At 38.1% G+C, this 26,280-nt stretch overlaps 1 protein-coding gene across 1 annotated transcript; it reads left to right on the top strand.

Moving 5' to 3' along the window:
* The first annotated feature begins 8,769 nt into the window (after positions 1-8,769).
* Positions 8,770-25,694, top strand: skor2 (SKI family transcriptional corepressor 2). Its single transcript, XM_036529941.1, has 9 exons — positions 8,770-8,830; positions 10,945-12,766; positions 13,308-13,371; positions 13,884-13,961; positions 16,665-16,730; positions 16,881-16,979; positions 23,277-23,344; positions 24,215-24,277; positions 25,618-25,694. Exons 2-8 carry the CDS (start codon positions 10,985-10,987, stop codon positions 24,272-24,274), a joined length of 2,217 nt encoding a protein of 738 aa, XP_036385834.1. The 5' UTR covers positions 8,770-8,830; positions 10,945-10,984; the 3' UTR covers positions 24,275-24,277; positions 25,618-25,694.
* The last annotated feature ends 586 nt before the right edge of the window (positions 25,695-26,280 follow it).

The raw sequence follows: 26,280 nt of genomic DNA, 5'->3' as shown, positions 1-26,280 counted from the left end.
CTGATTGATCAATCTATTTGCATTTTCAAGTAGCGTGAAGGGGAGTAATTCAGAACATTTTATGAGTCTGATGTGGCACTGATACGTATGTAGGATTATCAACCGACGCGAATCCCGGGTGTAACGCAAGTCTTCTGTAACAACAACTTGCTTATACCTTCAAATTGAGTCTGCCTTAACATTCTTGACGTGCAGATAAAATTAACACCTAAATTACGTAAAACGTGACTTTAGCTCTCCCCTTACGTCCCCACAGAGTTTGATACAGAGTAAACGACTATAGACATTCTGCACATAATGTCGTTCAAAGGGGAGTGGGATATTGTAAAATGTATACTGTTATTAAAAATATTTGTGGTCCAAAGGATGTTTGAGATTGCCTGTTGTGCAAAATGTAATCCCAGATGGGTTTTTGAATATTGTAGCAGAAAAATGACGTTTATAGATGCGATAGAAACGTTAAAATAGTTCATTGCAAATATCTGCAGCAATATAGATACTGCAGATACACCCAAGAGTTGGTTGATTGAGCGCTTCACAAGAGAAGACGTCAGAGATATGTGTAAGGGTACATCTGTTATCCGAGACATATTCAAGACTATGGATATGTTATACTGAAGTACTGGAAAATGACAAACAACTAAGATCAAGAAGTCAACATGTCCTAGTGGTAAGAGTTCTGAGACAAATGGGTGGGGTAATTTATAAAAGTTTTATAAAATCTTCTCACAGCCTTCACAAACTTGAGAAGGTCAAGATGATTGGGGGAAAAAAGCAGTATAATTCCAACATACGTGACATTTCACCAATCCAGGCCAGTTCAGTTTGCATTACATTTAAGATGTTGGGTTTAGTCATTAGAGGCATGCTGGAATTCTTTCTGGAAGAAAGCAGTATGATAAAGGGATAGTCAAAATGATTTTTCTGGTTTTCATACTTACCAAATACCTGAAGCTTGAGCCACATGAATGACTCTTTATCAGTAAGAATGAAAGGGGCTTTCTCAAAGTAGATTCCAAATTGTGTTCTGGATAGCACACAACCATAGGGACGGCCCATATCCTTGCCTGTAGTATTTAACTCTCTTTCTTCTGCAGCACAACAGCTGATGGCAACAGCTTCTCACAATTACATGTCATGAGATACAGTCAGACACACAGAAGACTTCTTCCATTTCCACATGCAACTCTAGGGTAGTACCAGCAGCAGCATTTTTCAAGAGTAGTGAAATTGCGTAGAAGAATTGCTTCCAAGCCCCCTTATGTTTACATCGCTCACTACAATACTCCCCTTCTTTTGTGGGTATGCATGACAGGGAGTTAGTTCTGTAGTGTCATTTTCTGAAGCAGTAACTCCTCCCATGCCCTTGGTCAAAGGTCCTATGGTGGAGATGCATGTCGTGTTATACAGAGAGACTCTGCATCGTTCCCACTTCCCTTTATGTTGAATGGGTTCATCACTGCATGAACACGGAAAGAAGAAAAAGGATAAGAGTAAGGATAAGAAGGGTCATGTCAAAGCAGGGTGTTGTGGGAAATGGAGTCCCACAGGGATCCACGATGGAACTTTTGTTTTGCCTTAGTGACATGCATGACCTTGATACATACAGTAGTAACCACATGATAAGATTTGCTGATAACACAATTTGTGGTGAAGCAAATAGTTTGAAATCTCTTGAAAAAGGTAGAAAGAAACAGAATCCTGGTAGAGTGGTGGGGGTTGGGGAAAGATGGTGAGTTGGGTAGCGATAGTGTGTGTAAAATGAAAAAAATATTTGGATGTGATAGTTTTCTAGATATACATACTGTTGCAACATACCAGGTGAATATCAAATAGGTTGTATAAATGTTATATATGGCCAATGTTAGACTACAATTGGAGTATTGTGTTCAGTTCTTGGCACCACACAATAAAACTAAATCAGGGGCTCTTGAAAAGGTACAGAGGAGGGCAACAGGACTTGTCCCACATATTCATCATATATGTTATACAAGCACACTTCAGACATTTCCTCTTTTTAGTCTCAGTAAATGGAGACAGAGTTGATTAATAAAGTAGAAAGCAGCCCTTTTTAAGTTTAGTTCTGTCATCAGAACAAGACAGTGCAAGTGAACACTGACAAATAAATAGATACATTTTGTGCAGTATTGTGTGTCCCATAGACAGATATTAATGTATGAAATTGCCTAAACAGAAGCAGAAACTTTTGCATTGTTCAAGACTAGGATTGATATAGTGTTAGAGGCATTCGAGATTACAGACAAAATAATGAACCAAGGTGGACTGAATGACTTTATTTGACATTATTATACTTTCAAATGTTTATATGTTCAAACACCAGTGTCAAAAGCAGTTACATTTACATTTAGTCATCTAGCAGATGATCTTGTCCAGAGTGTCTTACAAAAGTGCATACATGAAGATTAGGCCAAGGGCAGAGACAACACCAAATCATCAGCAACTGATAGAAAGAGTCATGACATACCATGCAGCTAAGTACCATAGCTAAAAGAGGGAGTTCTTCCTCAAGTAATTTGAGTTGAAATACCAGTTAAAAGACCAGGCTTTTTCATTGACATAAATCTTTGACACAATGATAAATACATATGAATCATTCTTACAGGAAGTAGTGACTGGACTTAGGGCATATGCATTGTATCATTTTGAATGGGGAAATATGTAAAGTAATTAGATTTGACACCTGACTTGTTCAACCCAAATGTTTTAACTTTCTTCATAAATTTTATTTACAAAGAACAGATATGAGTAAATATATGCATCCCTTAATGTCCTTGTAATGGGGACACTGCTTTGACATGATAAAAAAATTGAATGAAAGTGAAATTTACGTTTAAAAGATTTGTTATTCACAAAGAAGTTTTAAATAATAGGTTTTGTCTGTTGTCAGAACCTAGTGTATACAAGTAATGATTATGGTAGATTGTACTGTAGTGTACAGCATGGTAGAGTGCAGTTCTGGCAGCCGTTTCACATGTCAGATTCACTCAGAGTGCACTGTGTTACGAGAACATTTCATATACTACAAAGATTTGGACAGAAAGACCTGAATACAGTAACTATTTTGTGTGTTATACCAAACGTGAGTATGAAATATCACATCCAGAAATAATCCATAAATATCCAGAATTAACTGTGAATAGCTTTGGCAAATATGAAGATACACAGAATTTTGTCTATTTTTGAAAGAGCGTTGTATACGAATGTCCTCCCAAATGTGTTTAACTTTTTTCGAGATATCATTTTACTAATGTAGTTTTATGAAATCACATTCCACTCAGTAATTCTGTAGCAATTCAAACCTAAATAATTAAGATTATGCCATGTTTTCCTTTTTCACACTCTGTGCTGTAGTCTGAATCCATTGTTACATCAGTGCTTGCACTAAAGATTTCTGTAAAAAGCTGATATATAGGACCCCTAAACTGTAATGTGGGCTGGTGCTATTTTAGGAAATGCTTTATAATTCAAATGTTGTGCAAAGGTTTGTTTAGTTGTTTTGCATACACTCAGTGTTTTGGTCTTACCTTGGATCCATAAATGAACGTCACCATCTGTGGTTATCCAAGGCTACAATTTTATGGTTACATCAATTGATATGTTTCTATTATATTTACTTTGCATAAAGTCATGGAAGTACGCGTGCATTAAATATGTCGACTAACTTCTCTCTGGGAGTACAAAACAAATTCTACGCTCTCAGATTTCAATGTGAACCACATCAATGTATATTGAACTTGTCATACTGTTACTCAACATCAACTCCCAAGAGCCAATTCTAACACCTTGACTTAATTTGTTGGCCACAAGACTATTTAAATGTTATAAACAGTGTCTAATTAAATTTAGTAATGACTTCAGTTGTCAAACAACAAGCTAAGGGACTGTGTTGGTAACCTAGTGTTCCAATACATGCAAAGTGTGGTAATATCTTCTTGATTTGTGTATATTAATGGCACTCATATGTTTATCTTCTCCGCAGCAAGAGTTCCATTGATTGAGTACAAAAGCAGTTCACATTACTGGTGTGAAGTTCATTCATTTGAACAGGGAATATGCAATGGTTTCACATTGAACTGTCAGCTCTATTGTTATTTATTACAGTTTTATTTAGTATGGAGTACTCCACCATCATTCTGTAAGGCCAAAGTCCTCTTCATTCTTAACAATGGTATTTTTTATCCTCTTTAAGTCTGTCTAAAATTGGAAGATGAATGTAAGTACTCATAGTTTAAATACAATCTACAGTATAAATAAAACAAGATAAAGAGAATTATTCAGGGTGTGTGTCAGATTTGTTACAATCACACATACAGTGAGGATTGCCAGGTGAAAACAAAGGGAAGCTGAGCAATACAGAACATTCAGACACAGGGAAGGGATTCTTGTAAACTACAGAGGCAGCTCTTGAATCACTGCATTATTCTTTCATGAGAATCATTTTTTGTTAAGGCCAAAACCAAAGCAAGCTGTACTATTAGCACATTACAGGCCATTAGCAATTACAACTGCCTACCAAGTGCAAGTGCACTTGTCTCTTGACCCTGCATATTATTTACTGTGTACCTACATTTGTTAAATGCACATTTGTAAAGAACCAGGAGTTATGCTCTTGGTCAGTATCTTGCTTGCTCTTGTAAACAGAGAAAAATCCGAGTTAACAGCCTTTCTTGAACACCTTAGTATAATTACCGCACTCTGATAGTAATTGGCACTATCAGAGTGCAGAGTGCAGACACGCTCTTAATGTCATATCAATTAGTCAGAGCCGTACACAACTCTAAGGGCCAGTTTTTATAAGAAATTATGGGAAATACAATGTTGTTAGTTGTCAAGATGGGCACAGACGACATATAAAGCCCCCCTGGCCCAAAAGGTGCAAAGGTGCAGCACGCGCACGCACTGTACTACCAGCTGTCTTCAAGCCGTGAAGTGTCAGCACGTTTCTCAGACTGTACAGAGATAAAAAAAAAAAGTGCCAGGCTTCATAAGCCAAGCAGAACGTTGACAGCTCTATGTTGTGCAAGATGTGCATTAAGACTGTTGCATGCTTCATTGCGTCCAGTTATAAATATATTGCATATCTTAGAACAGTCACCGTTTTTTTTCCCCGAAAACCGTATGAGGATTATCAGGAGTGTACAAATACGATAAATTTCGAGTACGTCAATGTTCCCCAACCGCACCCCCCCCCCCCCCCTCCCTCCCGCGTAGTCTCGCAGATTATGCTTTCTAAAACTATTTATTCCATCCAGTTTATCCAACGCTTTTTCACTGTAATAAAATAGGGCTGTGATTCTAATCACTTAGGTAATGCGACGAATACGCTCGAAAACTGATTCGCTTGCGCAAACCGAGAATGGAGCCCAAATACTTCAGGTCATGGCGTCAGTACAAGTCTCAGGAACCACAGGAGGTATTATACCCTCTTTCCAGTGACTGTCTTGTATAATATTAAAAGTAATCAAGAGTAATGGAAAATGCTAATGGAAAACAAACACATCATTCATCTTTGACAAAAAAGATTAATAAACTATGCTTAAATTGCATCGATACATTGTTACCGAACAAGGCGAATTTAGTTACATTTTTGCCTTGGAACTACAGCATTAAGCTTTATGGTTTTATATCTGAGAAACGTTTAAAACCAATTCGACTGTGATGTCGTACAGTGCCTTTTCACTGGATTCAATATAATCAAACTGTATATAAATAACTGACAACACACATAAACTAATTACCATTACAAGTCGAAAAAAGGAAAACTTAGAAAACTTTGTGTGGATACATTACTCTCCACGTGACTATCATAATGGATGAGGAGTATAACTCGTGTTTCATGCTGTGAACAGAATTAAAGCAATATTTAAATCAAAATGAATAATGCTGGCAGAGAAATTTGTCGTATTTAAAAATGATAATCAGTCGCCTAGAGCATTTGAGTTGTTGACAGATGTTGTGGAGAACGTTACAGTTTTGGATTTTTTTGGACGTTTGATTATTATTATTATCATTATTATTATTATTGATCACATAGGTCATAATTCCTTTAAACGCACGATTAATTTCACAGTAGGGTTACTGCATATACGTGTATTATGGAAATGCAGGGAATTTATGCTGAGATGTGAAAAGGGTTACAAACGGTAATAGCACCTGATAGTAGTCCTAATGCAGTTAGGTTAATAGTTGGCATGCTATATTATGCGAATAATGTCTCACTTAAAGAGACTTATGGTATGTTATAAACTGATGACAAAGGCGTATTTGTACATAGTCACTCAAAAATGATCATTTTGAAACAACCCAATTATTTCTGGTTTGAATTAATATATGGTAGATTCCTCCCAGTCTTACTTCATAAATGCCTCATGAAATCGGTTCACTTATTCGTCCAGTAACCAATGATCTTCGTAAGTATCGAAACTGCTCTGGTAGCCTGCGTATAGCTGATCTACATATAAATATTTTCTGTCGTTTTTCTCTGTGATTAACACAATGAATATTAAAGGTTATTTTTTTCAAAACCTTGTGATACTGAAAGAAATGAGAGTGAGTCCCATCTGTTGGGTCCCAAACCTAATTTAGGTCTCATCCTCCCCTCTTTTGTCTCGGCTCCGCTGTCGCTCTCGTAGCACAACGCCGCGCAGCACCGCAACTGCGCGCGGGCGCATAAAGGAGAAAACAGTGACGATGGAAATAAAAAAAAGAAAGAATCGAACGAGCATCATTATTACTGTGTATGCTCACGCTATGTAAAGGCCGTTCATTGCAGTCATGTGGATGAATGTTTATGGAACCAGGGATAAACTGAATCCCACTTTCTTGACATGAAAGCATCGACTTCACGTTTAATCATTTAAACCCAGTAAAGATAATGAACGTACAAGTAATTTGTGAATGCTATTTGACAAAGTGTCTTTTACACAGATCTTTTAAATAAAGGAAGGCTTAAGATATAAGACCCAATAACACGGAAAGTGCGGTGAAAGTCCTTTAAAAATTAAATGCTAACTATCGTGTGGCATTAAATTAGGTATGGAAGATTTCAGAATGTTGTTCAGTTTTAACCTCTCACTTCGATCCGTGAAGATGTATTAATTTTATAAATGGTGATATTCATGAAGACCAATGTGTGTAGTAATAAATCATCGACATTGCAGTGAATCGAATGTATTAATTCCATGACAAAAACTAGATAAATATCACTGCATATCAATAGTTATACCGCTGAAGTTATCGATAAAACAACAATGTCATTTTAACACTATAATCATTTTCAGCTTGAGAGTAGTCGATGGCAGGCATTAATTATCTCAAATAATGACAAAATGACAGGTCGTCCGCATGTCAGCCCTTTCCTCCTTCCCCACTATACTCGGTGTAATTTTAGTGATGAAGGTGTGGATTTTTTTTATTCGCTGAAACATGTACATTTTAGATTTGCGCTTCTCACACTTTCTCGTCTGATCTTGCTGTTGGTGTCATCTTAAATCTACACAGGTGACGAGCACAAATATAAGAATAATAATAAGTCGAATGTCACCTTTGCCCCCTGTCAACAGTCTCCGTATAGCCTACTCTTCTACGTATCATTTGGAAGTGTAGGAATAGAAAATCGATGAAAGCGAGCGAATCGTTTCTTTTTTTCCTTGTAGATTAAAGTTTGGACTTCTCTGTTGAGACACATACTAATTTTAAAAATCATCAATGGATTCAGTAGATTCCGCCATAGGCTGTTATATTTAGCATCGAACTCGTAAATTGATTTTTCATTTTAGCTTTGAATGCGAATGAATGTTTGAATGTTGGTTCTCGTCATGTTTGCTTTTTCTGGTTATGGTAGAATTCAACCAAATAATGGAATTTTGCAAATTAATTATAAATTTAAAGACGGTGCCGTTTGAGATGATGAGTATTTTAAGCAGATCTGTTCATCGGTCGGTTTTAAATGAATCTGTTTGCTGACGACGTGCACATTCACGGACCAAAATAGAATTGATAATTCGTGTATGTTGAAGTTGGCCTACAACTGTTAGAACACTATGTGAGGACAGCTAGATCTATATGGAAATGAGAAATTATTTCAAATGGACCATATAATATAGTTAACTCGATTCTGACTGTCGTAAAATAATAAAATAGTGTAATAACATAAATCTGTGCATTTAACGATATTTCAGAATAAATGATGACTGTAGTCTTATTTGTTCTAGTCTTATTTGTTACGCAGGTGTAACAGGTCATAACCGAAAAGAGCGATGTATGAAATTAAATACAAATATCGTTTAGCGTCTCCGAGATTCGGTCTCTCGCATATTTTGTAGAGATATCCGTCTTGTTCCTCTCGTAAGTGTTAACAAACTGTGCGCGTATAGCGCGTGTGGATTGGTGAGTTTTCCTTATTCAGATGTGCAGTAAGCGGCGGTTTCTGCAGCCTGGGGCTTGGCTCGTATTAGCCTCTCTTTAGAGCTGAGTGGCAGTTAGCGAAACGTCATTGGCTGTTCGCGAAAAGGCATTTCAGTGGCACTACCAGTCCAAGTGCAGAGCTCCGCAAATCCACTCCTATAGAACATCACTACACATCCGTCTTTTAAAAGGGAATAAGTTGTTCGGCAATGCGCAGCTATTCATTGTTCACCGACTATTAAAACGTTGGAAGAGAACAAATCAAGTTTCCAGAGCGGATTCTATCTGTGTGTTTATTTTCGGCAATACGTCAATAAATCTTTTCTTTGTGCACCAGTTTGATCACGGCTCATAGAGATGTGCCATTCTTTCATTTAGAAACCTTCGTTTTTTCTTCCTGGCGGTAAGCATTTATTCCTTTTTATATGCTTTTGATTTAGTAATGAAGGAATCAAGAAATTCCTGATGGTATAATATGATAATATAATCTTAAGTATTTCCCGTTATTGTCATGCAACGGTCTGACTTTCTGTTAGCATGTTTGTTCTGTCACAGTTAATAGCAGTAGTAAATAATATGAATTTTATGTACATATAGCATAAATCCATGTCATTATTATGAGGTGATTTGAGTGAGGCTGAGATGACACTATAGTTTGTTATTAGACTCACAACAGGTTGGAGTAGAGCAGGAAAAAGCCAATATGACAACATATGCCAACTGCACAGTCGTGTATAATAATAAGAATCTAATGATATTTAATAATTAATATAATAATTAAACTGGCAGCATTAGCTGTATATTTTGGTTTAAACGTTTGTGCACATCGTTCACGTGGAGCATGACTGAATTTGTATCATCAAAGCTATAAATAAAATGTAAACTGGATACAAAAAGAAGATTCTGAATGTTGAAGATAATACTCACATTGTAATCACATATTTTAAATATGAATAAGGAATGATTTACGAGCGGGTAGTTTAGATGGACGGTAGTTTAGACAATCAATGGACGATAAACTTTTCAGATGCTAAATTTAAGAGAAAATATCCCGTTGTATTTACATGGAATGCAGTTGACTAAATAAATTTGGTTGATGTTATAAGCAATATGGTAAATTATCTGAATCATGAATTTAGAGGGAGTGTATTTCAAATACACTCTTCTTTCGAAAAAAAAAAAACGTTCAAAAAGTTGTTCTGTTGTGCAAGTTTGTAAGTGAATAGGTAAAGAAAACAGTGATAATATGGGTAAATGGAAAGATAAAAATAATAATTCTAAATATATAAATAAGCGTTTCAGGCACTCGTAAGATTCAATTGATGTTTTTCATGTATTTGTCAAATCAATGAAGTACTACCAAATTGACCGAGAAAGACTTGTTGAGAAATGTTTGAAGTTTTGAAGATGAACATTTCGCACTTACCTTTATTTTACAGTCTTGTTCTCTTCTCCTTTTCATAATAATAATTATTATTGATAAAATACTGTTGTTACATCCAAGTGGTTGTAATCTCTGATGTGAAAACAATAACTAAAACAGTTCATAATGCATTAAATTATAGAATTTTGGTGAGATTGCAGTTTGTATTTTTTGCTTTGTGTTTAAACACCATAAAACATTCAGCAAGTTCAGAGAATATTATTGATATTATTTAAATGCCAAAAGGGCAATACATTGTAAATGCTCATAAAATGAGGATGCCTTAAAAATTATGGAATGTGTTGCGTCAAATCAATTGAGAAACTCTAATTTCAATTCAAATAACTACCTTAAGAGAAAACACCTTTAGCTCACTTGGCCTATTTGAGTTTTAAATTCAAGATTTTCTTGGCACAACTCAAAGCTTTACTAAATCTTGTCAATGTATATTCACTATATACAATCTGCAAGTATTTCTTCTTGTAACTTAACTAAAAGTAAGTGTTTTAAGTTTGTTTCAGTTGTTCTGTAGCGTGACATGCATGACATATGGCCTTGGATAGTGAATGCTTCACTTTCAAGTGTTAAAAAGCACAGCTTATAGGTTCCACTAAGTACAGACTTTTTAATGTAGTTGCGTCTGTCTAGATCAAAGCTACAGAGAGAGGAAAGAACACAGTTACTTCCTACACACAGCATTTCTAGTAACAGTGATTATTGAATAGTATGGTGAAAATATCTGTTGAATTATCCTCTGCTATCTGATGTACATGCAATCTGTCAGTATGTAGCAGGCAGAGTGCTTTGTGCATGATGTTTGCATAGTGCCATGATGAAGGGCATTAGTCTCACAGCTCTATGAAAGGCCTTTTTCATAGACACATAGACACTTTCGTGTCAAGAAAGTGCAAACTTGTGTTTTGAAAATTAATTAAACTTGAACTAATTTAAACTAAGTTCAAAGAACTCAAAACTTAAAATTGAACATAAAAGAACACAGAACCTAAAATTGAGTAGTTAGTGAACTTGATGTAATGAGACCTTTGTCACAATGTACATGTTTATTGTATTTCTTCCTTTTAATTGCTTTCCAGTAGAGGAAGAGCTGTTTTATCCTTAGGAAGTCTCCGTAGCATGGACAAATCCATTCTTCCTGGACCCAACGACATCGTGATGACCTCACCGCCCGGCTCCTTCCAGCAGCAGCCCATCACCCCGCCCCGTCAGAACCACTCCTCATCGCTGAAGCCCAACCAGGTGGGACAGGTGATCCTGTACGGCGTGCCCATCGTCTCCCTCGTCATCGACAGCCAGGAGCGGCTCTGCCTGGCCCAGATCTCCAACACCCTGCTGAAGAACTACAGCTACAACGAGATCCACAACAGGCGCGTGGCGCTGGGCATCACCTGCGTGCAGTGCACGCCCGTGCAGCTGGAGATCCTGCGCCGCGCGGGCGCCATGCCCATCTCCTCCCGCCGCTGCGGCATGATCACCAAGCGCGAGGCCGAGCGCCTCTGCAAGTCCTTCCTGGGCGAGAACACGCCTCCCAAGCTGCCAGACAACTTCGCCTTCGACGTGTCGCACGAGTGCGCCTGGGGCTGCCGCGGCAACTTCATCCCAGCCCGCTACAACAGCTCGCGGGCCAAGTGCATCAAGTGCTCCTACTGCAACATGTACTTCTCCCCGAATAAGTTCATCTTCCACTCGCACCGCACGCCTGAGGCGAAGTACACCCAGCCCGACGCCGCCAACTTCAATTCCTGGCGCAGGCACCTGAAGCTGACAGATAAAACCCCCCCGGACGACCTGGCGTTTGCCTGGGAGGACGTGAAGGCCATGTTTAACGGGGGCAGCCGCAAGCGAGCCCTGCCCTCAAGCCAGTGCTCCAGCATGGGCTCGGTCAAGTCCGTCAACTCCGTCCTCCCCCACATGATCGCCCCCGACCTCAACCAGAAGAGGGCCCGATTCGAGGAGGACGAGGACATCGACGGCAGCAGCCTGTCACCTAACAAGAACCCCCGCAATTACCCCGTCATCCCAGTCCCCAGCAAGGGCTTCAGCATGCTGCAGAAGTTCCCCACCGCCTCGCTCTTCCCCAGCCCCTACACCTTCCCCGCGTTCAGCCTCTGCCAGCAGAAGAAGGACGACAGCGAGGCATCCAACGGACAGAAAAACAGCGGCCTCTCCGGACTCTTGTGGCCCGGGCGCAAAGACGCCTTCTACCCACCGTTTTGCATGTTCTGGCCTCCCCGCACCACCAGCGGCATCCCGGTCCCCACGTACCTCCAGCCACAGCCCAACACTATAACCTCACTGACGGAAAACTCCCCGCTGAGGCAGGCCTTCCTCGACCTCTCGGAGCAGGGCGAAGTGGGCGCCGGCGGCATGGGTGCCAACCCTCGAGCGGGACTCTTTGAGAACGACTGCTCCCCCATCACCCCCAGCCTGCAGCCCGCGTCAGAGAGCTGGCTCAAGCTGCTGGACGCCCCCTCCCTCCACGCCAGGAAAGCCAGCTACCACTCGGCCTTCCGCCCTGTGGTGAAAGACGCGGAGAGCATTGCCAAGCTCCACGGCAACCTGGAGGACTTCGGGTCGGACCGGCACCTGTCCCCCGGCACCAGCTGCAGCTACCAGAGCGAGAGCAGCGACAGCGACGAGGAGCAGGAGGTGGACGTGGAGACTAAGCAGGACGAGGAGCAGGAGGACCTGGGCGGCAGGCAGCAGGCGGAGGCGTGCGGCCTGAACCTCCAGGGACTCGCCAACGGCATGGGGGACCAGAGCAAAGACTCAGGCCCCTTCCCCAGCGCGTCCCCTGAAAATATGCTGGACAAGCGGGGCCTGGCTGTCACTCCATCTGCCGTGCTGAAAGACCCCAGCCCAATTTCTGCTTCACTGGAGGACATGGCCTACAAAAATGTAAATATTCCCTTAAGGCTATTTAGCTAATTATTATTTAAATGCTGCTGTAGGCAGGGGTGATCTATATGCATAACAAGATTGATAGCGAGAGCTCCCTGCAGAAATGAAATATTCAGAGCACTTTGATTCCTCCTAATAAGATGAATTGTGTATTGTTTAATGGCTACATTATATTTGTTCCCCTTTTGTCGTGTTTGCCTATTAGCCTTTTTAATCTTTAACCTGTCGACACGGTATTAACTGGAATTGGTGTAGGAGCTGTACGCAGCTGTGATGGGTTTCAGAAATTGTTCCTGCAGCTATATAGTAATCTGTCTGTGGATAACAGACATGAACAGGCACAATATCTACAACACCTGTATCAACAATTCACCCCAGTTGTGAATGTATGAATTCAGCACACAGGCCTCCGGAGCCATGTTGGTTTTCAAAGAATAGTTTAAGTTTGTTTTTGTTTCAGTTTCAAAGTTCACAGAAATGTCCTTTTCCCTGGTGATATAATGCATAACAATGCATAATATTTGTTTCCTGTATGCAGGCTCATAAAAACAGAGGGGATGGGCAGTCAGCATTCACTACCAAAGACAATAGTAATTTTTCAGGTGAGTAGCGTTGTCACACTGTGCCTCTCTGTGTACTAAACACTGGTAAAAAATGAAATCCCATATTGTCATTGATAAAAAAAAATAATACTGTGTAGGACACTAAATGCATTTTATAAAACAAAAAAAAACAAAAATAAGATGTTATACCAATAAGGAATACTTCTAAACCCATAGATACTGTAAAATAAGGAATGCAAGAATAAAAATATAAATAAATTAATAAGAACATAAGAAGGCCAAGGTCTTTGAGAATAAAAAAAAAAATTAGGTACACTTTTCTGATGTAAAGATAGGTTTATGTTTTTATTAAAAAATAGAGGGATGTATGATGATCATCCAAAGATTTGTCCAGTGTGGGGTAAATAGCCAGCTTTTTCACTTTCACTTACATAAACGGGCATGAGATGAAGTCTGTATTTAAATACTCCAGATTTGTATTCACGCCTCAAGATATAACAACTGGATTGGTGGTCATTGTGCTTCCTATATTGCTCTCTCTTTTCTTCCAGATGAAAACAAAGAGGAGAGAAACTTCTTTGTCTCAGAAACGGAATCCTCTGGGCAGGAGTACTGGAGAGACAGTGCAGGTATGGAGATCCACACATAGAATTATGTCCATATGCGGAATGTTTTATTTGACATACATAGCTATTTATGGAATAATAAAAGAAGAAAAAACAAGCAAAATGGTTTCTATTTCAAAGACATCCATGTTAAGAGGTTCATGAAATGTCAGTGCATTCAGGAGATTAGAGAATAAAATAAATAGATGAAATAAAAATACACTCACAGACAGCAGCTCCTTACAGCAATATTGGTGTATGTGGTCTGTTGGGACCCATTACAGTTCAAGAAGATGATCAGCTTAACACAGGGAAGGTGACAATCATCATTTTAACAATATAAAATGGATATAATTGCCTTTTCCTCTGAAAAACCTTCCATTACAAAGAGCACAGCTTATTGCCTTTTATATCTGTCAGAAAGACATTAAAAGTGTTTTATGACATCAGTGCCAACATTTATATTATCTCGTCGATAATGATCTCCTCACACAACGTATCGTATATTTCAAAAAATTACACAAAACAAATTAAATGAAACCATCTTTGCCTGATTGCTGAATGTCTCCCAGGCTGTTAGGGACGTGATTAGAAGTTCTGATTCCAAAGAGTCCAAGGCACTGTTTTAAGGAGAGTTCTGTTTCTTGGGAGAAAAATAATCTAATTTTCCATTTATGTAATGCAAACTGCCTTGGCTTTGACTATTCACGGTTAATTGACTGTCAAACGAGGTTGTTATCCTCAGGCAGTGTCTGCAAATTTGCTTGTCAAATGAGACAGAGAGGAACAGAGCGAGAGCACCCGCGTTTCCAAATCAAGAAAACGCTGGGCTTAAAAAGGCAACACATGAAATGAAGGGAAAAAAGGAAGATTATACATACAAATGTATGCTTGATTGCTTCATTTAAGGCATTCAATTTTTTATACAATATGTCTTTTGTGAACAGAAAAAAAACACACAGAGACACCATGTATATGTATAACATTGCTGATGTGCTAGTTTCCAATAACCCAAGGTAAAAGGAGACTGATATGCTGCCACAAAAGAAACAGTCTGGTAAAAAAAAAAATAACAGCGATAATGGATTTCTCTATGATAACCATAAATATATGAATCCAGTTTGGATGGGAAAAATTAGACATATTTTACTTAAAACATCTGTTTTTTTTTCAAAGTCAAATGAATATCTATACATTTGTAAGTGCAAAGATACATGAGACACTTAAAAAAAAAATTCACATGTACAACCACTTCGAAATAGTGGCTCCATACAATAATTCCAAAGGATAATTCAAATTGCCGTTGTTACCATGAAGAATACACTGTGCTTCCCAGAAAATATTGGCAGAACAGACTGATTATGCAATTATTTTTTCTGCGGTAATAATGTCTGAACAAAGTTTTTTCATTATTGTAAGTGAATGCAAGTTGTTGTAGATGGTCGCACAATACATTACAAAATCATGCAAATGCTATTGTTATTATTATTTTATTTTGTTTAACTGGAAATATGAGATCCTCATCTAGTGTCCATCTCCCTTAAACACAATGTTTAATTACATTAATTAATTTAACGTAAATGGTTTAATTGAAAAAAGAGTAAAGTAAGAATGGCTGAGATCTCAAATGTATTCATATGTATTTATTTTCTATAAATTATCTTCAAATTACTGAAAAAAAAATCAGTGCACTGCTATCATCTATCATATGACACTTGCATTGTCTGGATTCTTCTGCTATTAGAGTTGAAAACTGAGCCAGGTCATTTGTCATTTTCCCAGACAGACACTACAGAGTGTGTACATTTTTCAAAATTTTATGAATATTTTACAAATTTTTACAAAATTTTCATCATGGTCCATTGCTTTAGTTTTTAGGTTATAACTGGTTATTTGCTTACATACCATTAATTTTTCATTATTGTAAAAAAATAGAGTCTAACAGATTAAGCATCATGCACCCTGTACAAGCGAGGCTTGTGTGGAGGCACGGCCACAGCCTTGTCAATTTAAAAATGTGGTATTAGGTTAGCATCTGCTGGACACATTTGGAACTGCAAGTGGAGTGCTGATTGTTAATTCTGGGTCAAACTAATACAATGATTTGAGTGTTGTAGTTATGTCACATGGTATGACAGTTGTACATATGCAGAAGCAGTATTTGCAATAAAGTAGAGCCTGGAGCATGTGTTATGTGAAGCCTGTGTATTGTAATGATACATAGAAAAAAGTGACATTTACAGGCTACATTGTAAACCCAGTATAGTGTGGCCAGGTAGCTTGTGTGTAGTATACAGTGGGACAGTGAAATCATTCATTGCCTCAGCAGAGATAAACTTTAGCAGCATATAAAAAGATGCAGGTAGCTCATAAGTAGCTCAGTGGTTAAGGCGTTCGCTCTGAGAGCAAGTTGAGCTCTCTGGCCTGGGGTCGGTCCTAGCTGTATCATTTGCCAATAATGATCTGGAGCCTGTGCTGGTGGAACAGATTGGCTTTGTTCTGCTGGGGATAGGGGTAGATGGGTTAGCCAGGGTTTCCTCACCTCACAACTCTGGAGCATGCTGCAATTTCTCAAGCGCTCACACAACAGGGGAAAAGGGCAAAAGAAAAAAAACGTAAACAGAAAGGTGCGGAGCAAAGGCCACAAAGATGATCCAAGTGTGTGCCACCCAGTTTAGAGCAGGAACCTTAATAATATTTATGAATTATCCCTCTCTGGTTTGATAGGTGATCAAAGTCAAGAAGCAAATTCACCTGTATCCCTTAAAAAGGATGTTGAAAACATGGAAAAAGGTATGTCCAGCAGTAGCACTGTGACAGGAATGTAACCACTGCTTTCAGACGTTTGTCAGTCTCTCACACCGTTATTTTTTTCAACTTGAAGCACTTACAGCTTGCATAGTTTTCTCCCCACACCTCAATTTCTCCTGTTTCTTGACCCAGAGGAACTTCAGAAAGTCCTCCTGGAACAAATTGATTTGCGGAGGAGACTGGAGCAAGAGTTTCACGCACTCAAAGGAAACACCACATTTCCTGTATTTCGTAAGTTATTACCATCTTTTCTCTTTAAAATGAAACAAATGCTGGATTCTTTTTGTTTTGTTTTTTTTCAGTATTCTATTTCTTATGGTCTAACAAGTGTAATCTGATTGATCTAGAAGTCTTCCTCAGGCATTGTAGGGGCATATTCATCCAGATTCTTAATATGTGGACCAGGTAGTCAGCTCAGTGGATTCCACATTGTAAATTATGCTTCTGTCATTGCTGAAGCTACAAATGTTCTACTGATTGCCTGACCAATTAGCAACATGCTTGGATCATTGTCGCAAACAGAACATCGATAGGAATACTTAGGAATACAAGCAATATCAGAACCTCCTGTTACCTGTTCCCTCCATTCTCCTAGACAGAAGGAATATTCAGGAGCTGAATATGTGGTCATAATAAAATATCTGTGGTATTTGATCACTTCACATTCCAGTATGATCTTTATAACTTGTACTCATTTGGCTCTGCTATGAGGATGCAAAAAGACATTGCAGTGAGAAAATGCCATTGATATGCACATATATATATTTTGATATTGACATTGATATTGTGAGGCAACAATGAGTCTCAAAGTGTAAGTCCTCATACTGCAGATGTATAACTATGATTTAACCTGATGTGGTACAAGTTGTAACTGTTTTATTTTGGCTCAATAGTGTGATGGAAAGCTTTTAAATGTTTACTGGCTACCCAGTTTAGGCTTTTTAAGCAAACGCAAAGAGAACAAAGCAATTAAGCAGTGTGAATTTAAGTTGTTAACACTGACACTTCATTTTATGTGATTCAAAATAGAATAGAAAAAGGTGTTTTTGACATAACTATTAATGATGTAAGTTTTAATTGTTTTATATTCAGTCATGGGTTTAAAATTCAGTATTTGCGGTTATCATAGCTGCTTTACATGCAGAAGGTCCCGGGATCGAGATTCAGTGGAACCAGTCCTTTGCCTGTGCATCAGTGTGGTGTAGTGACAAAGGCATTAGGCCTAAAAGTTGCATGTTCAATTCTATTCTATCAGCTGCAAAATATTTACTTTGAATTATCTCAGTAAATATCCAGATATATAAATATTTCAAAAATGTTTGTGTTGCTTTAGTTAGGGAAATTTGGAGCACCGCCCAATGCTCCCACAAGGCGTGAATCACAGCAAACATCTCTCTTTAATCTGTAGTGCGTCTGTTTCGTTAAAATTAATTTTAATAATATCAGCTCATTATATTTGTATCTTTATGAAGTGGTGAGCTCACTCTACATTCCCATAATGTCCAGCATATACCAGATACAAAGGTCTTTCTTTAACACATCCAGATTTAAGCAAAAGTGATGGTGTCATCAGGGATAACTTGTCCTCACAAATCATCTGTGCAAGAAATAAAGGAATCTTCGATCTTTGACTTTCCCTGTAGTCCTATAAATAAACGTTGTACAAGGATTACAAGGTTTTTGAGCTTGAAGTGGAGTAGAAAGAATGTAACTTAAATTGATAATTTCACTCACCCTGCTTTCATTAGTTTTGCTTGATTAACAGTTGCACCAATTTGTTGAATAATCCTTACCCATTGGCAGATAATAGCCTTTCTCTTAATTGTATCTCCAGTGGCAGTGCTCTTCTATCCAATCCACATTAGAGTAAGGATAAGATCGCGAACAATTTTGTTAAAGCAGTTTCATCACTGCAAAGACAACGGCTTTTATGTCATGTAATTGTATAGTGTACTTTAACATCCAAGAAGCACAGAAGGCTGGTGAACAAATTCCATTAACCTCCTCCATTTTCATTAGCATTTACTGCACAGAATCTGTGCAGATTAACTAACCTTTTACATCATCGACATGAGTTGCAGACACGAAGAGTGAGTCTATCTATATCTTTTTAGTAATTACTGGGATTTCATTATGTTACGAAAAAAGATTCTACTGGAAGATGCAATGAGGAGAAGGCCATCACAGTTATATTATTCAGCTAATTGATTGCTCCATTGTTAACACACTTAAACGGATTATAGATTAACCTCTGGGACCCTCATAGACATTCTCAGATCTCTTTGGCTCAGAGCGTCCGCTGTTGTGATTTAGAAATTCAAACATACTTGTGAAGTAATAAAACAAGTTTGAAATGTGTCCTCTCTTCTCTTTTAAACTTGTCATTTGCCATTTGCAATCTGTCCATCAGAAGACGCTATCATTTGCTATCTATTGAAAAAATAGACATGCATATTTCACTTTCTCATTTATTATGAATATTTTTTTCTTCACAGAAAATGTAGAATTTTGAATTAAAATGATTTTATTCAGTGAATAGTTATTTCCCATGACAATTATGAGACTTTTTGTTATGCAGATTTTCAAAATACAACTCTTCCAATTTGTAATAATGTTATAGCGATCGCCCCTATCATATAGGGTGACATCACTGGTAAGAGCTTGCACCAGGACATTCCACTGCAATGTGTGGTCTGTTAGATACGTGCTAATGTCACTGCATTACAGTCTGACACCAGCAGCAGCAGTGATCACAGGGTATGTTACATTCATTAGCTTTGTGGCCTTGGTAGCACAATGTATATAGCACTAATCTAGATCATCTACCTCACTAAAGGTTTGTTTGAAAGAACACATGGTCTCTAACATAAATTATTTGATGGGATATATCCTGATAAGTTTTCAGTCAATTTGTAATGCAGCTAATTAGCTACACATTAGCTGCAGAAAGTAACCAACATTTATGTTAGTTGGCTATCAGACCTGGTCGTACATCATTCACTACCATGCAATTCTTCCATGAATATTTTCTAGCAGGCTACCATAAGTTATGACAAATGTCTTATTATATCCCATGACCTTTTTAATTTGTACCACAGGGAATGGCACTAGCTATCTATATAATGCTAGCTATTTTTCACCTTGGCACAAACAGGATAGTTATCTAGTTAGTTACTGGTAAATTGTGTATGTTTTCCAGATTAGCTAGCTATCTAGCTATTCTGTCTGAGCTGGCTTTCCATTTTGCATCAGATTCTTTGATAGCTGTTGAATTATGGTTCAGTATAATATACTATAGGTATTAGACCTGAAAGAATATTAGCACTTGTGCTATACTATACGCACTATATATATACGGTATATATGCATTATCTTGAAGCGCCCTGTGCTAATGCTAATTGAGCTCCATGCTAATTTTTACTATATATACATATATATATATATATATATATATATATATATATATATATATATATATATATAGTATCTGTTGGATTATTTGTAAAATTTCTAGCTAATTTATACTAGTTAGCTGTTTGAGTCTAAACTTAGTCTGATGGCTGTTTTAGCGTGTACAGTCGTACCATACATCGACTTGATAACTGAAACTAATTGGTTGCTTGTCAATTTAATTCTAACCATGGAATAGGAGGGATAGAAAGTAATGCTGATTGTCTTTTAATGAAAAACTTTGCTTTTTGAGTATGAGTAGCCTAGTTAAGAGGCTACTCATACTAGTAGAGGCTAGTAGAGATTTGATCAAAGGCAGAGAGAGACTGGCTGTGAGTTGAGTTTTCAGACTCATACCCTTTGACTTGCACTATTTATTTTCTTAATTTCAATACTGTCAGCACTTCTTACTTCCTCTGGTACAGGTAAACAGGTTTATGTACATTAGATATTCAGAATGTGATGCCCCCCATTTTGTTTGTATTGCCCTTCTTCCAACCCATTATCCAGATGTGACTCAGGACTCAATTTATTTCTCTCCTTCATCATCATTTGTTTTAGTCACTTTATTTTTTAATGAAAATAGTGAGGAGGACAGAAATGTGAGATGAGAGCCATACGGATTCAGCTCCTGAGCAGCAGCTCCACTCATGTGGACAATAGGTTTTCATCGTCGAAGCTCCCTTTTTGTCAAACGTAACTCTCTCTAAAGTGTGTCAGCAAGTTTTAGTCTACATGCGAGAGCATACATCGCTATCACCATTACACACATGGACAGACAGTAGAAATACAAACCAGTTGCTAATTTGGCGATGTCATTTGAATGTGGGTTTTTTTTTTATTCTTTACACTGATTTGCAATTTTATATATTGCTGGCAGAAACAGAGATATATACACTCATACCAATATTTCATGTGTTAAAGGAACACAAACACACATGCACACTATTCCCACATGTACTGTGGGCAGTGAGTCTGTAGGTCTCCTTCATTATGTTTAGTCTTTTCACTATGTCACTAATTTGCTCATCTCAGTTCAGTCCAAATTCTGTGTCTCACCTGTGACCTTGACCATTCACGTATTTTCAAATGTTTAAGGGCATAGCATAAGAATTACACAAAACTTTTTTATTATATTTTATTGTAGCCTTAAAATTTGGCAACAAGAGAATTCTATCAAATGCTGTGCATTGTCTGGCATACAATAAATATTTTGCTCAAAGTAAGGTTTAATGTGTGGGGGTGGACCACTGTATGTATAACATCACACCTCCACTTCCAAACTATTCCACTTGAGCAACAAAATGTAGATGGTACCTGTCCTTGGGCAGACGTATGAGAACAGAAGTGTGACAGGCCACTGGGGCAATTCTGCATTTTCTTTTGGAATGTGTTTGTGCTCAGGCATTATGCACCAGCCTGTGCCAGTTACACTACACTAGACCTTCTTACAGTCACTGTTTTACTGTATTGGAGCTAATCTTAACATGGTGATGTCCAATTTTCTCTGTACAAGTTCCGGATGTCAATACCACAGATGCATCATTCAAAAATATTGATCTCACACACACTGGAGTTAGTGGCATAAAGTTGCCCTGGCTGTTGTCCCATGTTGAATGTGTCTGAATGTATCACAACTTCAGACATGATATTATCAGTTCACACCAAAGTGTCTGGTGGCTCTGTACATTGACGATCATGGCTTCAGCATCCCAATGCCATACCTACTGGCAGTTGTGGCATTTTTTTTCAGCCATGTTCAGTGCAAGTTTTCTCAGTTTTTTTGTATGTATGATATATGTGTATGACATGAAAATCAGCAGTCATCCCAGACTGAGATGAGTTTTTCAGGTTTGGTTAAATGATTCTATTAAATAAATTTGTTCATACATAAATGAAATGCTTTTCACTGATGGATATATTCTTCTGGGGAAAAATTGAAGCTATTTGTTTGTTAATATGGTTGTAATGTCTCTCCCTCTCTCACATGTATATATGCAAATATGTATGTATGTATGTGTTTTACTTGCTAATAATTGGTTATTAGAGAGTGGGTCACAGTTTTGATTTGAGTTTTGACTCTAGAAATAGATGATATTGCAATCTGGTTTTGTTATATTTATATATACAGTCATGCGCCACTTAACGTCCATTCAGACACTGTCCGTTCGCATATGTGTCCGTAGCCCATAGTCCCATTATAATAAAGTTTAAAAATCCCGATCGCAGAATGGGACGTAGTGGACATAACCGGACATAGTGAAGGCAATGCTTCCCACACACAACACATGTATCTCATGTATCATGGAAATAAAGCGATTGCGCTGCCAGGCGGATAATGTTACAGTACATAGTATACCATATACTGTATTTAGTATAGCGTTCGCACAACATCCAAATCACATAAAGTCCTATTTTACAGAACGTATCGTGGACGTTAAGCAATGCGTGGCTGTAGTTTTTATATGTTAACAGAGCATTTTGAAAGGGGTCGCAGGGTATTCAGTAGAGGTGCTTGTTCTGCATGCTAACCCGTTAGTCTAAGTCACAGTGTTTCTCAAACCTCTCCTGGAGTACCCCTTGTCCTGCATGTTTTAGATCTCTCCCTGCTCCAACACAGCTGATTCAAATGATCAACTCGTTATGAACTCCTGAAGCTGCTTAATAACAAACTGATCATTTGAATCAGCTGTGTTGGAGCAGGGAGAGATGTAAAACATGCAGGACAAGGGGTACTCCAGGAGAGGTTTGAGAAACACTGGTCTAAGACATCACACGCAGATTTGTTCTGCTGCTGTAGGGTGGGTTACATTGACCAGACACCTCATTACTCATTAGCACCTTCTAGCAGCTCATCAGGCATCTATGAGTGGCTCAGATGGCCTCAGTGAGAGAGGTGCCTCCATTTGCTCTCCTACGGTGTGCACTGTGGGATTTTGAATGTGAAATCCTTGATGGCGTGGCTGTGTGTCAGAGGATTGCATTCATCATGCTTCACTCATTGTCAGGGTGAAAAAGAGGGGAAAGGGCACACTGAAAATAGTTTTGTTTCACAGCATCTTTATTCTGACCCTACAGATAACTTTCAGGACCAAATGAAAAGAGAGCTGGCATACAGAGAAGAGATGGTACAGCAGTTACAAATGGTAAGTGTATTTAAGTACTGAGGCAGCAATGATAACTGTACTCTCGCTACTGGATGTACTGCTACACTGTGCTAGGCCACTGTTTGACTAAAGTGAATTAAATTCATTGTTTAACGAACAAAAGTCAACAAAGAAAAAACGTTTATGCACAAGTGAATTAAATATAAACACATTTAAGAGTTCCTTTTGTGTAAGTTTAGTCAGTCAATTTTGTATGGTTCGACATAAACGTCTCCTTTGCTCCCTTATTTACCTGAAGTAAAATGGTTAAACATCATTGGCACAGAACAAAATGTGACTTTATACAGCTAGTATTAATCATTGTAAGAAAATCATTGCTCAAAGAGGGGCCACTAGGTGGTTACGTCAGTTAAAATGCTTGTGCTGAGCCCTACAACCATAGACCTTGCAAGTTCAGGGGCTAGGCTGTATCATGAGCTGTCAATGACTGGGATGTCTGCAGCAGCAGAAAGCCATTGGCTTTGTTCCACTGGGGAAAGGGTAGGTTACATTGGCCAGGGTTTCCTGGTCCCACTGCTCATTAGTACTTGGATGACATCAGTAGAATGGTGCATATCCTCTGGTTGCATTCACCATACATCATTCCTACTGCACAAGTGCTGGGGATGTTGCAGAGGTAAGCTTAATGTGCTATCTCTGATTCAGAGAGGGAGAAAAGCATAGAGAAAATCATTTACAAACTTGCTTAAATCATTGTTAAATGATTACTGAATTTTGATTATTATATAAAAAAGTATAACAAGCACTGTGGGCTCAGATTGTATCTGGATTACCCATACACTGTGTAACACCATACTGGTAACATTTATATTTGAGGCAGAGTAACAAAATATTTTTGTACCTTTCCAGATTCCCTATGCAAACATCCTCAGAAAAGAGAAACTTGGAGCAAATCTCAACAAGAGCTAAAAGGTAAGGACTACCATGTATACTAATGTCCCCCAGTGAGCACTTTCCCATAGGACACAATTTTTCAGACACAAAACTTTGGTGCTTTTTTTTAACAGTAATACACAATCTTAGGGCAAGTGGAACTCTGGGACCGTATATTGCAGCCGCATGTTTTTTCCAAGTAGATTTATTGGAGGATCTATAATATTACTCCACCTGCTGTGAGGAGTGTGGACTACAGTAGTTCCTGCCAACCAAGTGTCTGCTACAGAATTCATTTTCCAATCCATGTCTCTGGGAGAGAAACTGAATTGGCATGCCTCCAATTCACTCTATTTTGATGTTAGTCCCAGTAATTGCATTCTGAGTGCAGAGGGGGGCATTCAAATTCTGATGACATATGTGAAAGTGCTCTTAAATCTTCAGTCATTAAATCCTTTATCCTAAATCAATTGCCCAACAATTGTGAATGTTGCACTTGTCTGGGTGAGTGCACCTGGCATTCCTCAGCCTTACATGTGGCCAACACACATGTTAGTGTCTCAGACCAACGGCATAATCCTCATTTGAACATTGAGGGGACCACACACAGTAAATCTTGTCTATAATAATTACTGGGGTGGGGTGGGGAGACATGACAATGACATTACCATCCAATCAGTCTCAACATTTTAGCATAACCATACAGCAAGCCATACAAATATGTACAGTACCCTCCATATTTCTTCACACCCCTGACTGAACAGGGACAAAGACATAATAACAATAAAATGTACACGTTAGATTATTTTATTCAGCTAAAAAAAGACATTAAGTTTACTTTTAATAGAATTGCACAAAACAGTCCTATTGTTCCAAAATCACAAATTTTCTTCAAAAAACACCAGGTTCAAATTTATTCATAAATTAATTAATTTTTAAAAATAAAATAAAAAAGAAGTCTACACCATCATTTGGCTCTTTTGAAATCCAGTGAAACCTTTAGCACAAACTGAGGCATCTGAAGGTTTTAATGTTTCCCACTCATTGCATTATTTTTGGGATAAATGTGAAGCTTTCATCTCTTCGTAGTTAATGGGAACCATATAATAATATTATTGTTTATTTTACATTTCCTTATCTTAAAAAATGAATAATATAAAAATTATGTTCCACTGTCAAAATCAAAACAGTTCATCACAAAACAAAACTGTATTCTGCGTAACAGTTTCACTTTTATATTATCAACGTTTTAGCCATAGTAAAGCGTAGTGACTATATAGCATACAGACAGTGTAACACAGGTTTTTATACTTTAACAATATGACAATAATACACCGCCCAATCCTTGCCTCTCTCATATATTCATGTTGATTTTGCAGGACACCAGTCTGAAAGCACATCTGCCACAAGAAAAATCAACAGGACCAGGCTTTCCAGGAATATCTGGGACAAAAAAATCATCTGAAGCAACTTGGGGATTTCCCACAACACAACAAATGTGACCTCGCTCCTCCCTAATCAGAGCTTCTCTCCAAGTACTGAACAAAGTAAAAAGGACAAGGGACTGAAGTGGTTAGACCACAGACAATGACCTCTGAAACATTGCTTTCTCTTCATCAGTGCAGATTATCAAACCAAATCCTGAATACTCTGTCCCACTAACTTTAAGATGGGAAATTAATCATCATTTTCCATGCCTCAGATCCCATTTCCATTCCTCAGACATCTATATGTACAGTGACCCCGCATTCCTTTTCTTGTCTATTTATACTCTGCAGTATTATTCTGACAATGAAAATTATATGAAATGTAAAAAGGATTCTTTGAAGATTCCATTCATTGAAATTAAATGTCAGAGATTAAACAACCCCTTGTTTTGGATGTCTAATTCCCACAATAAATGCAAAATTAAGAATGTTATTATTAACTGTCAATGCAAATGTATTTAAATATGTTCTTGTAGTTTCTCTACTATTTATGTGGATAAATAAAAGTCTATAAGATATTAAATCCAAACTGTATTGTCAATCCCTGAATTACAA

This window comes from Megalops cyprinoides, chromosome 5 (genome assembly GCF_013368585.1).
Source record: "Megalops cyprinoides isolate fMegCyp1 chromosome 5, fMegCyp1.pri, whole genome shotgun sequence".
Lineage (NCBI taxonomy): Eukaryota > Metazoa > Chordata > Actinopteri > Elopiformes > Megalopidae > Megalops > Megalops cyprinoides.
The sequence above is the reverse complement of the archived record's forward strand: the minus strand, read 5'-3'. Positions and strand labels throughout refer to the sequence as shown.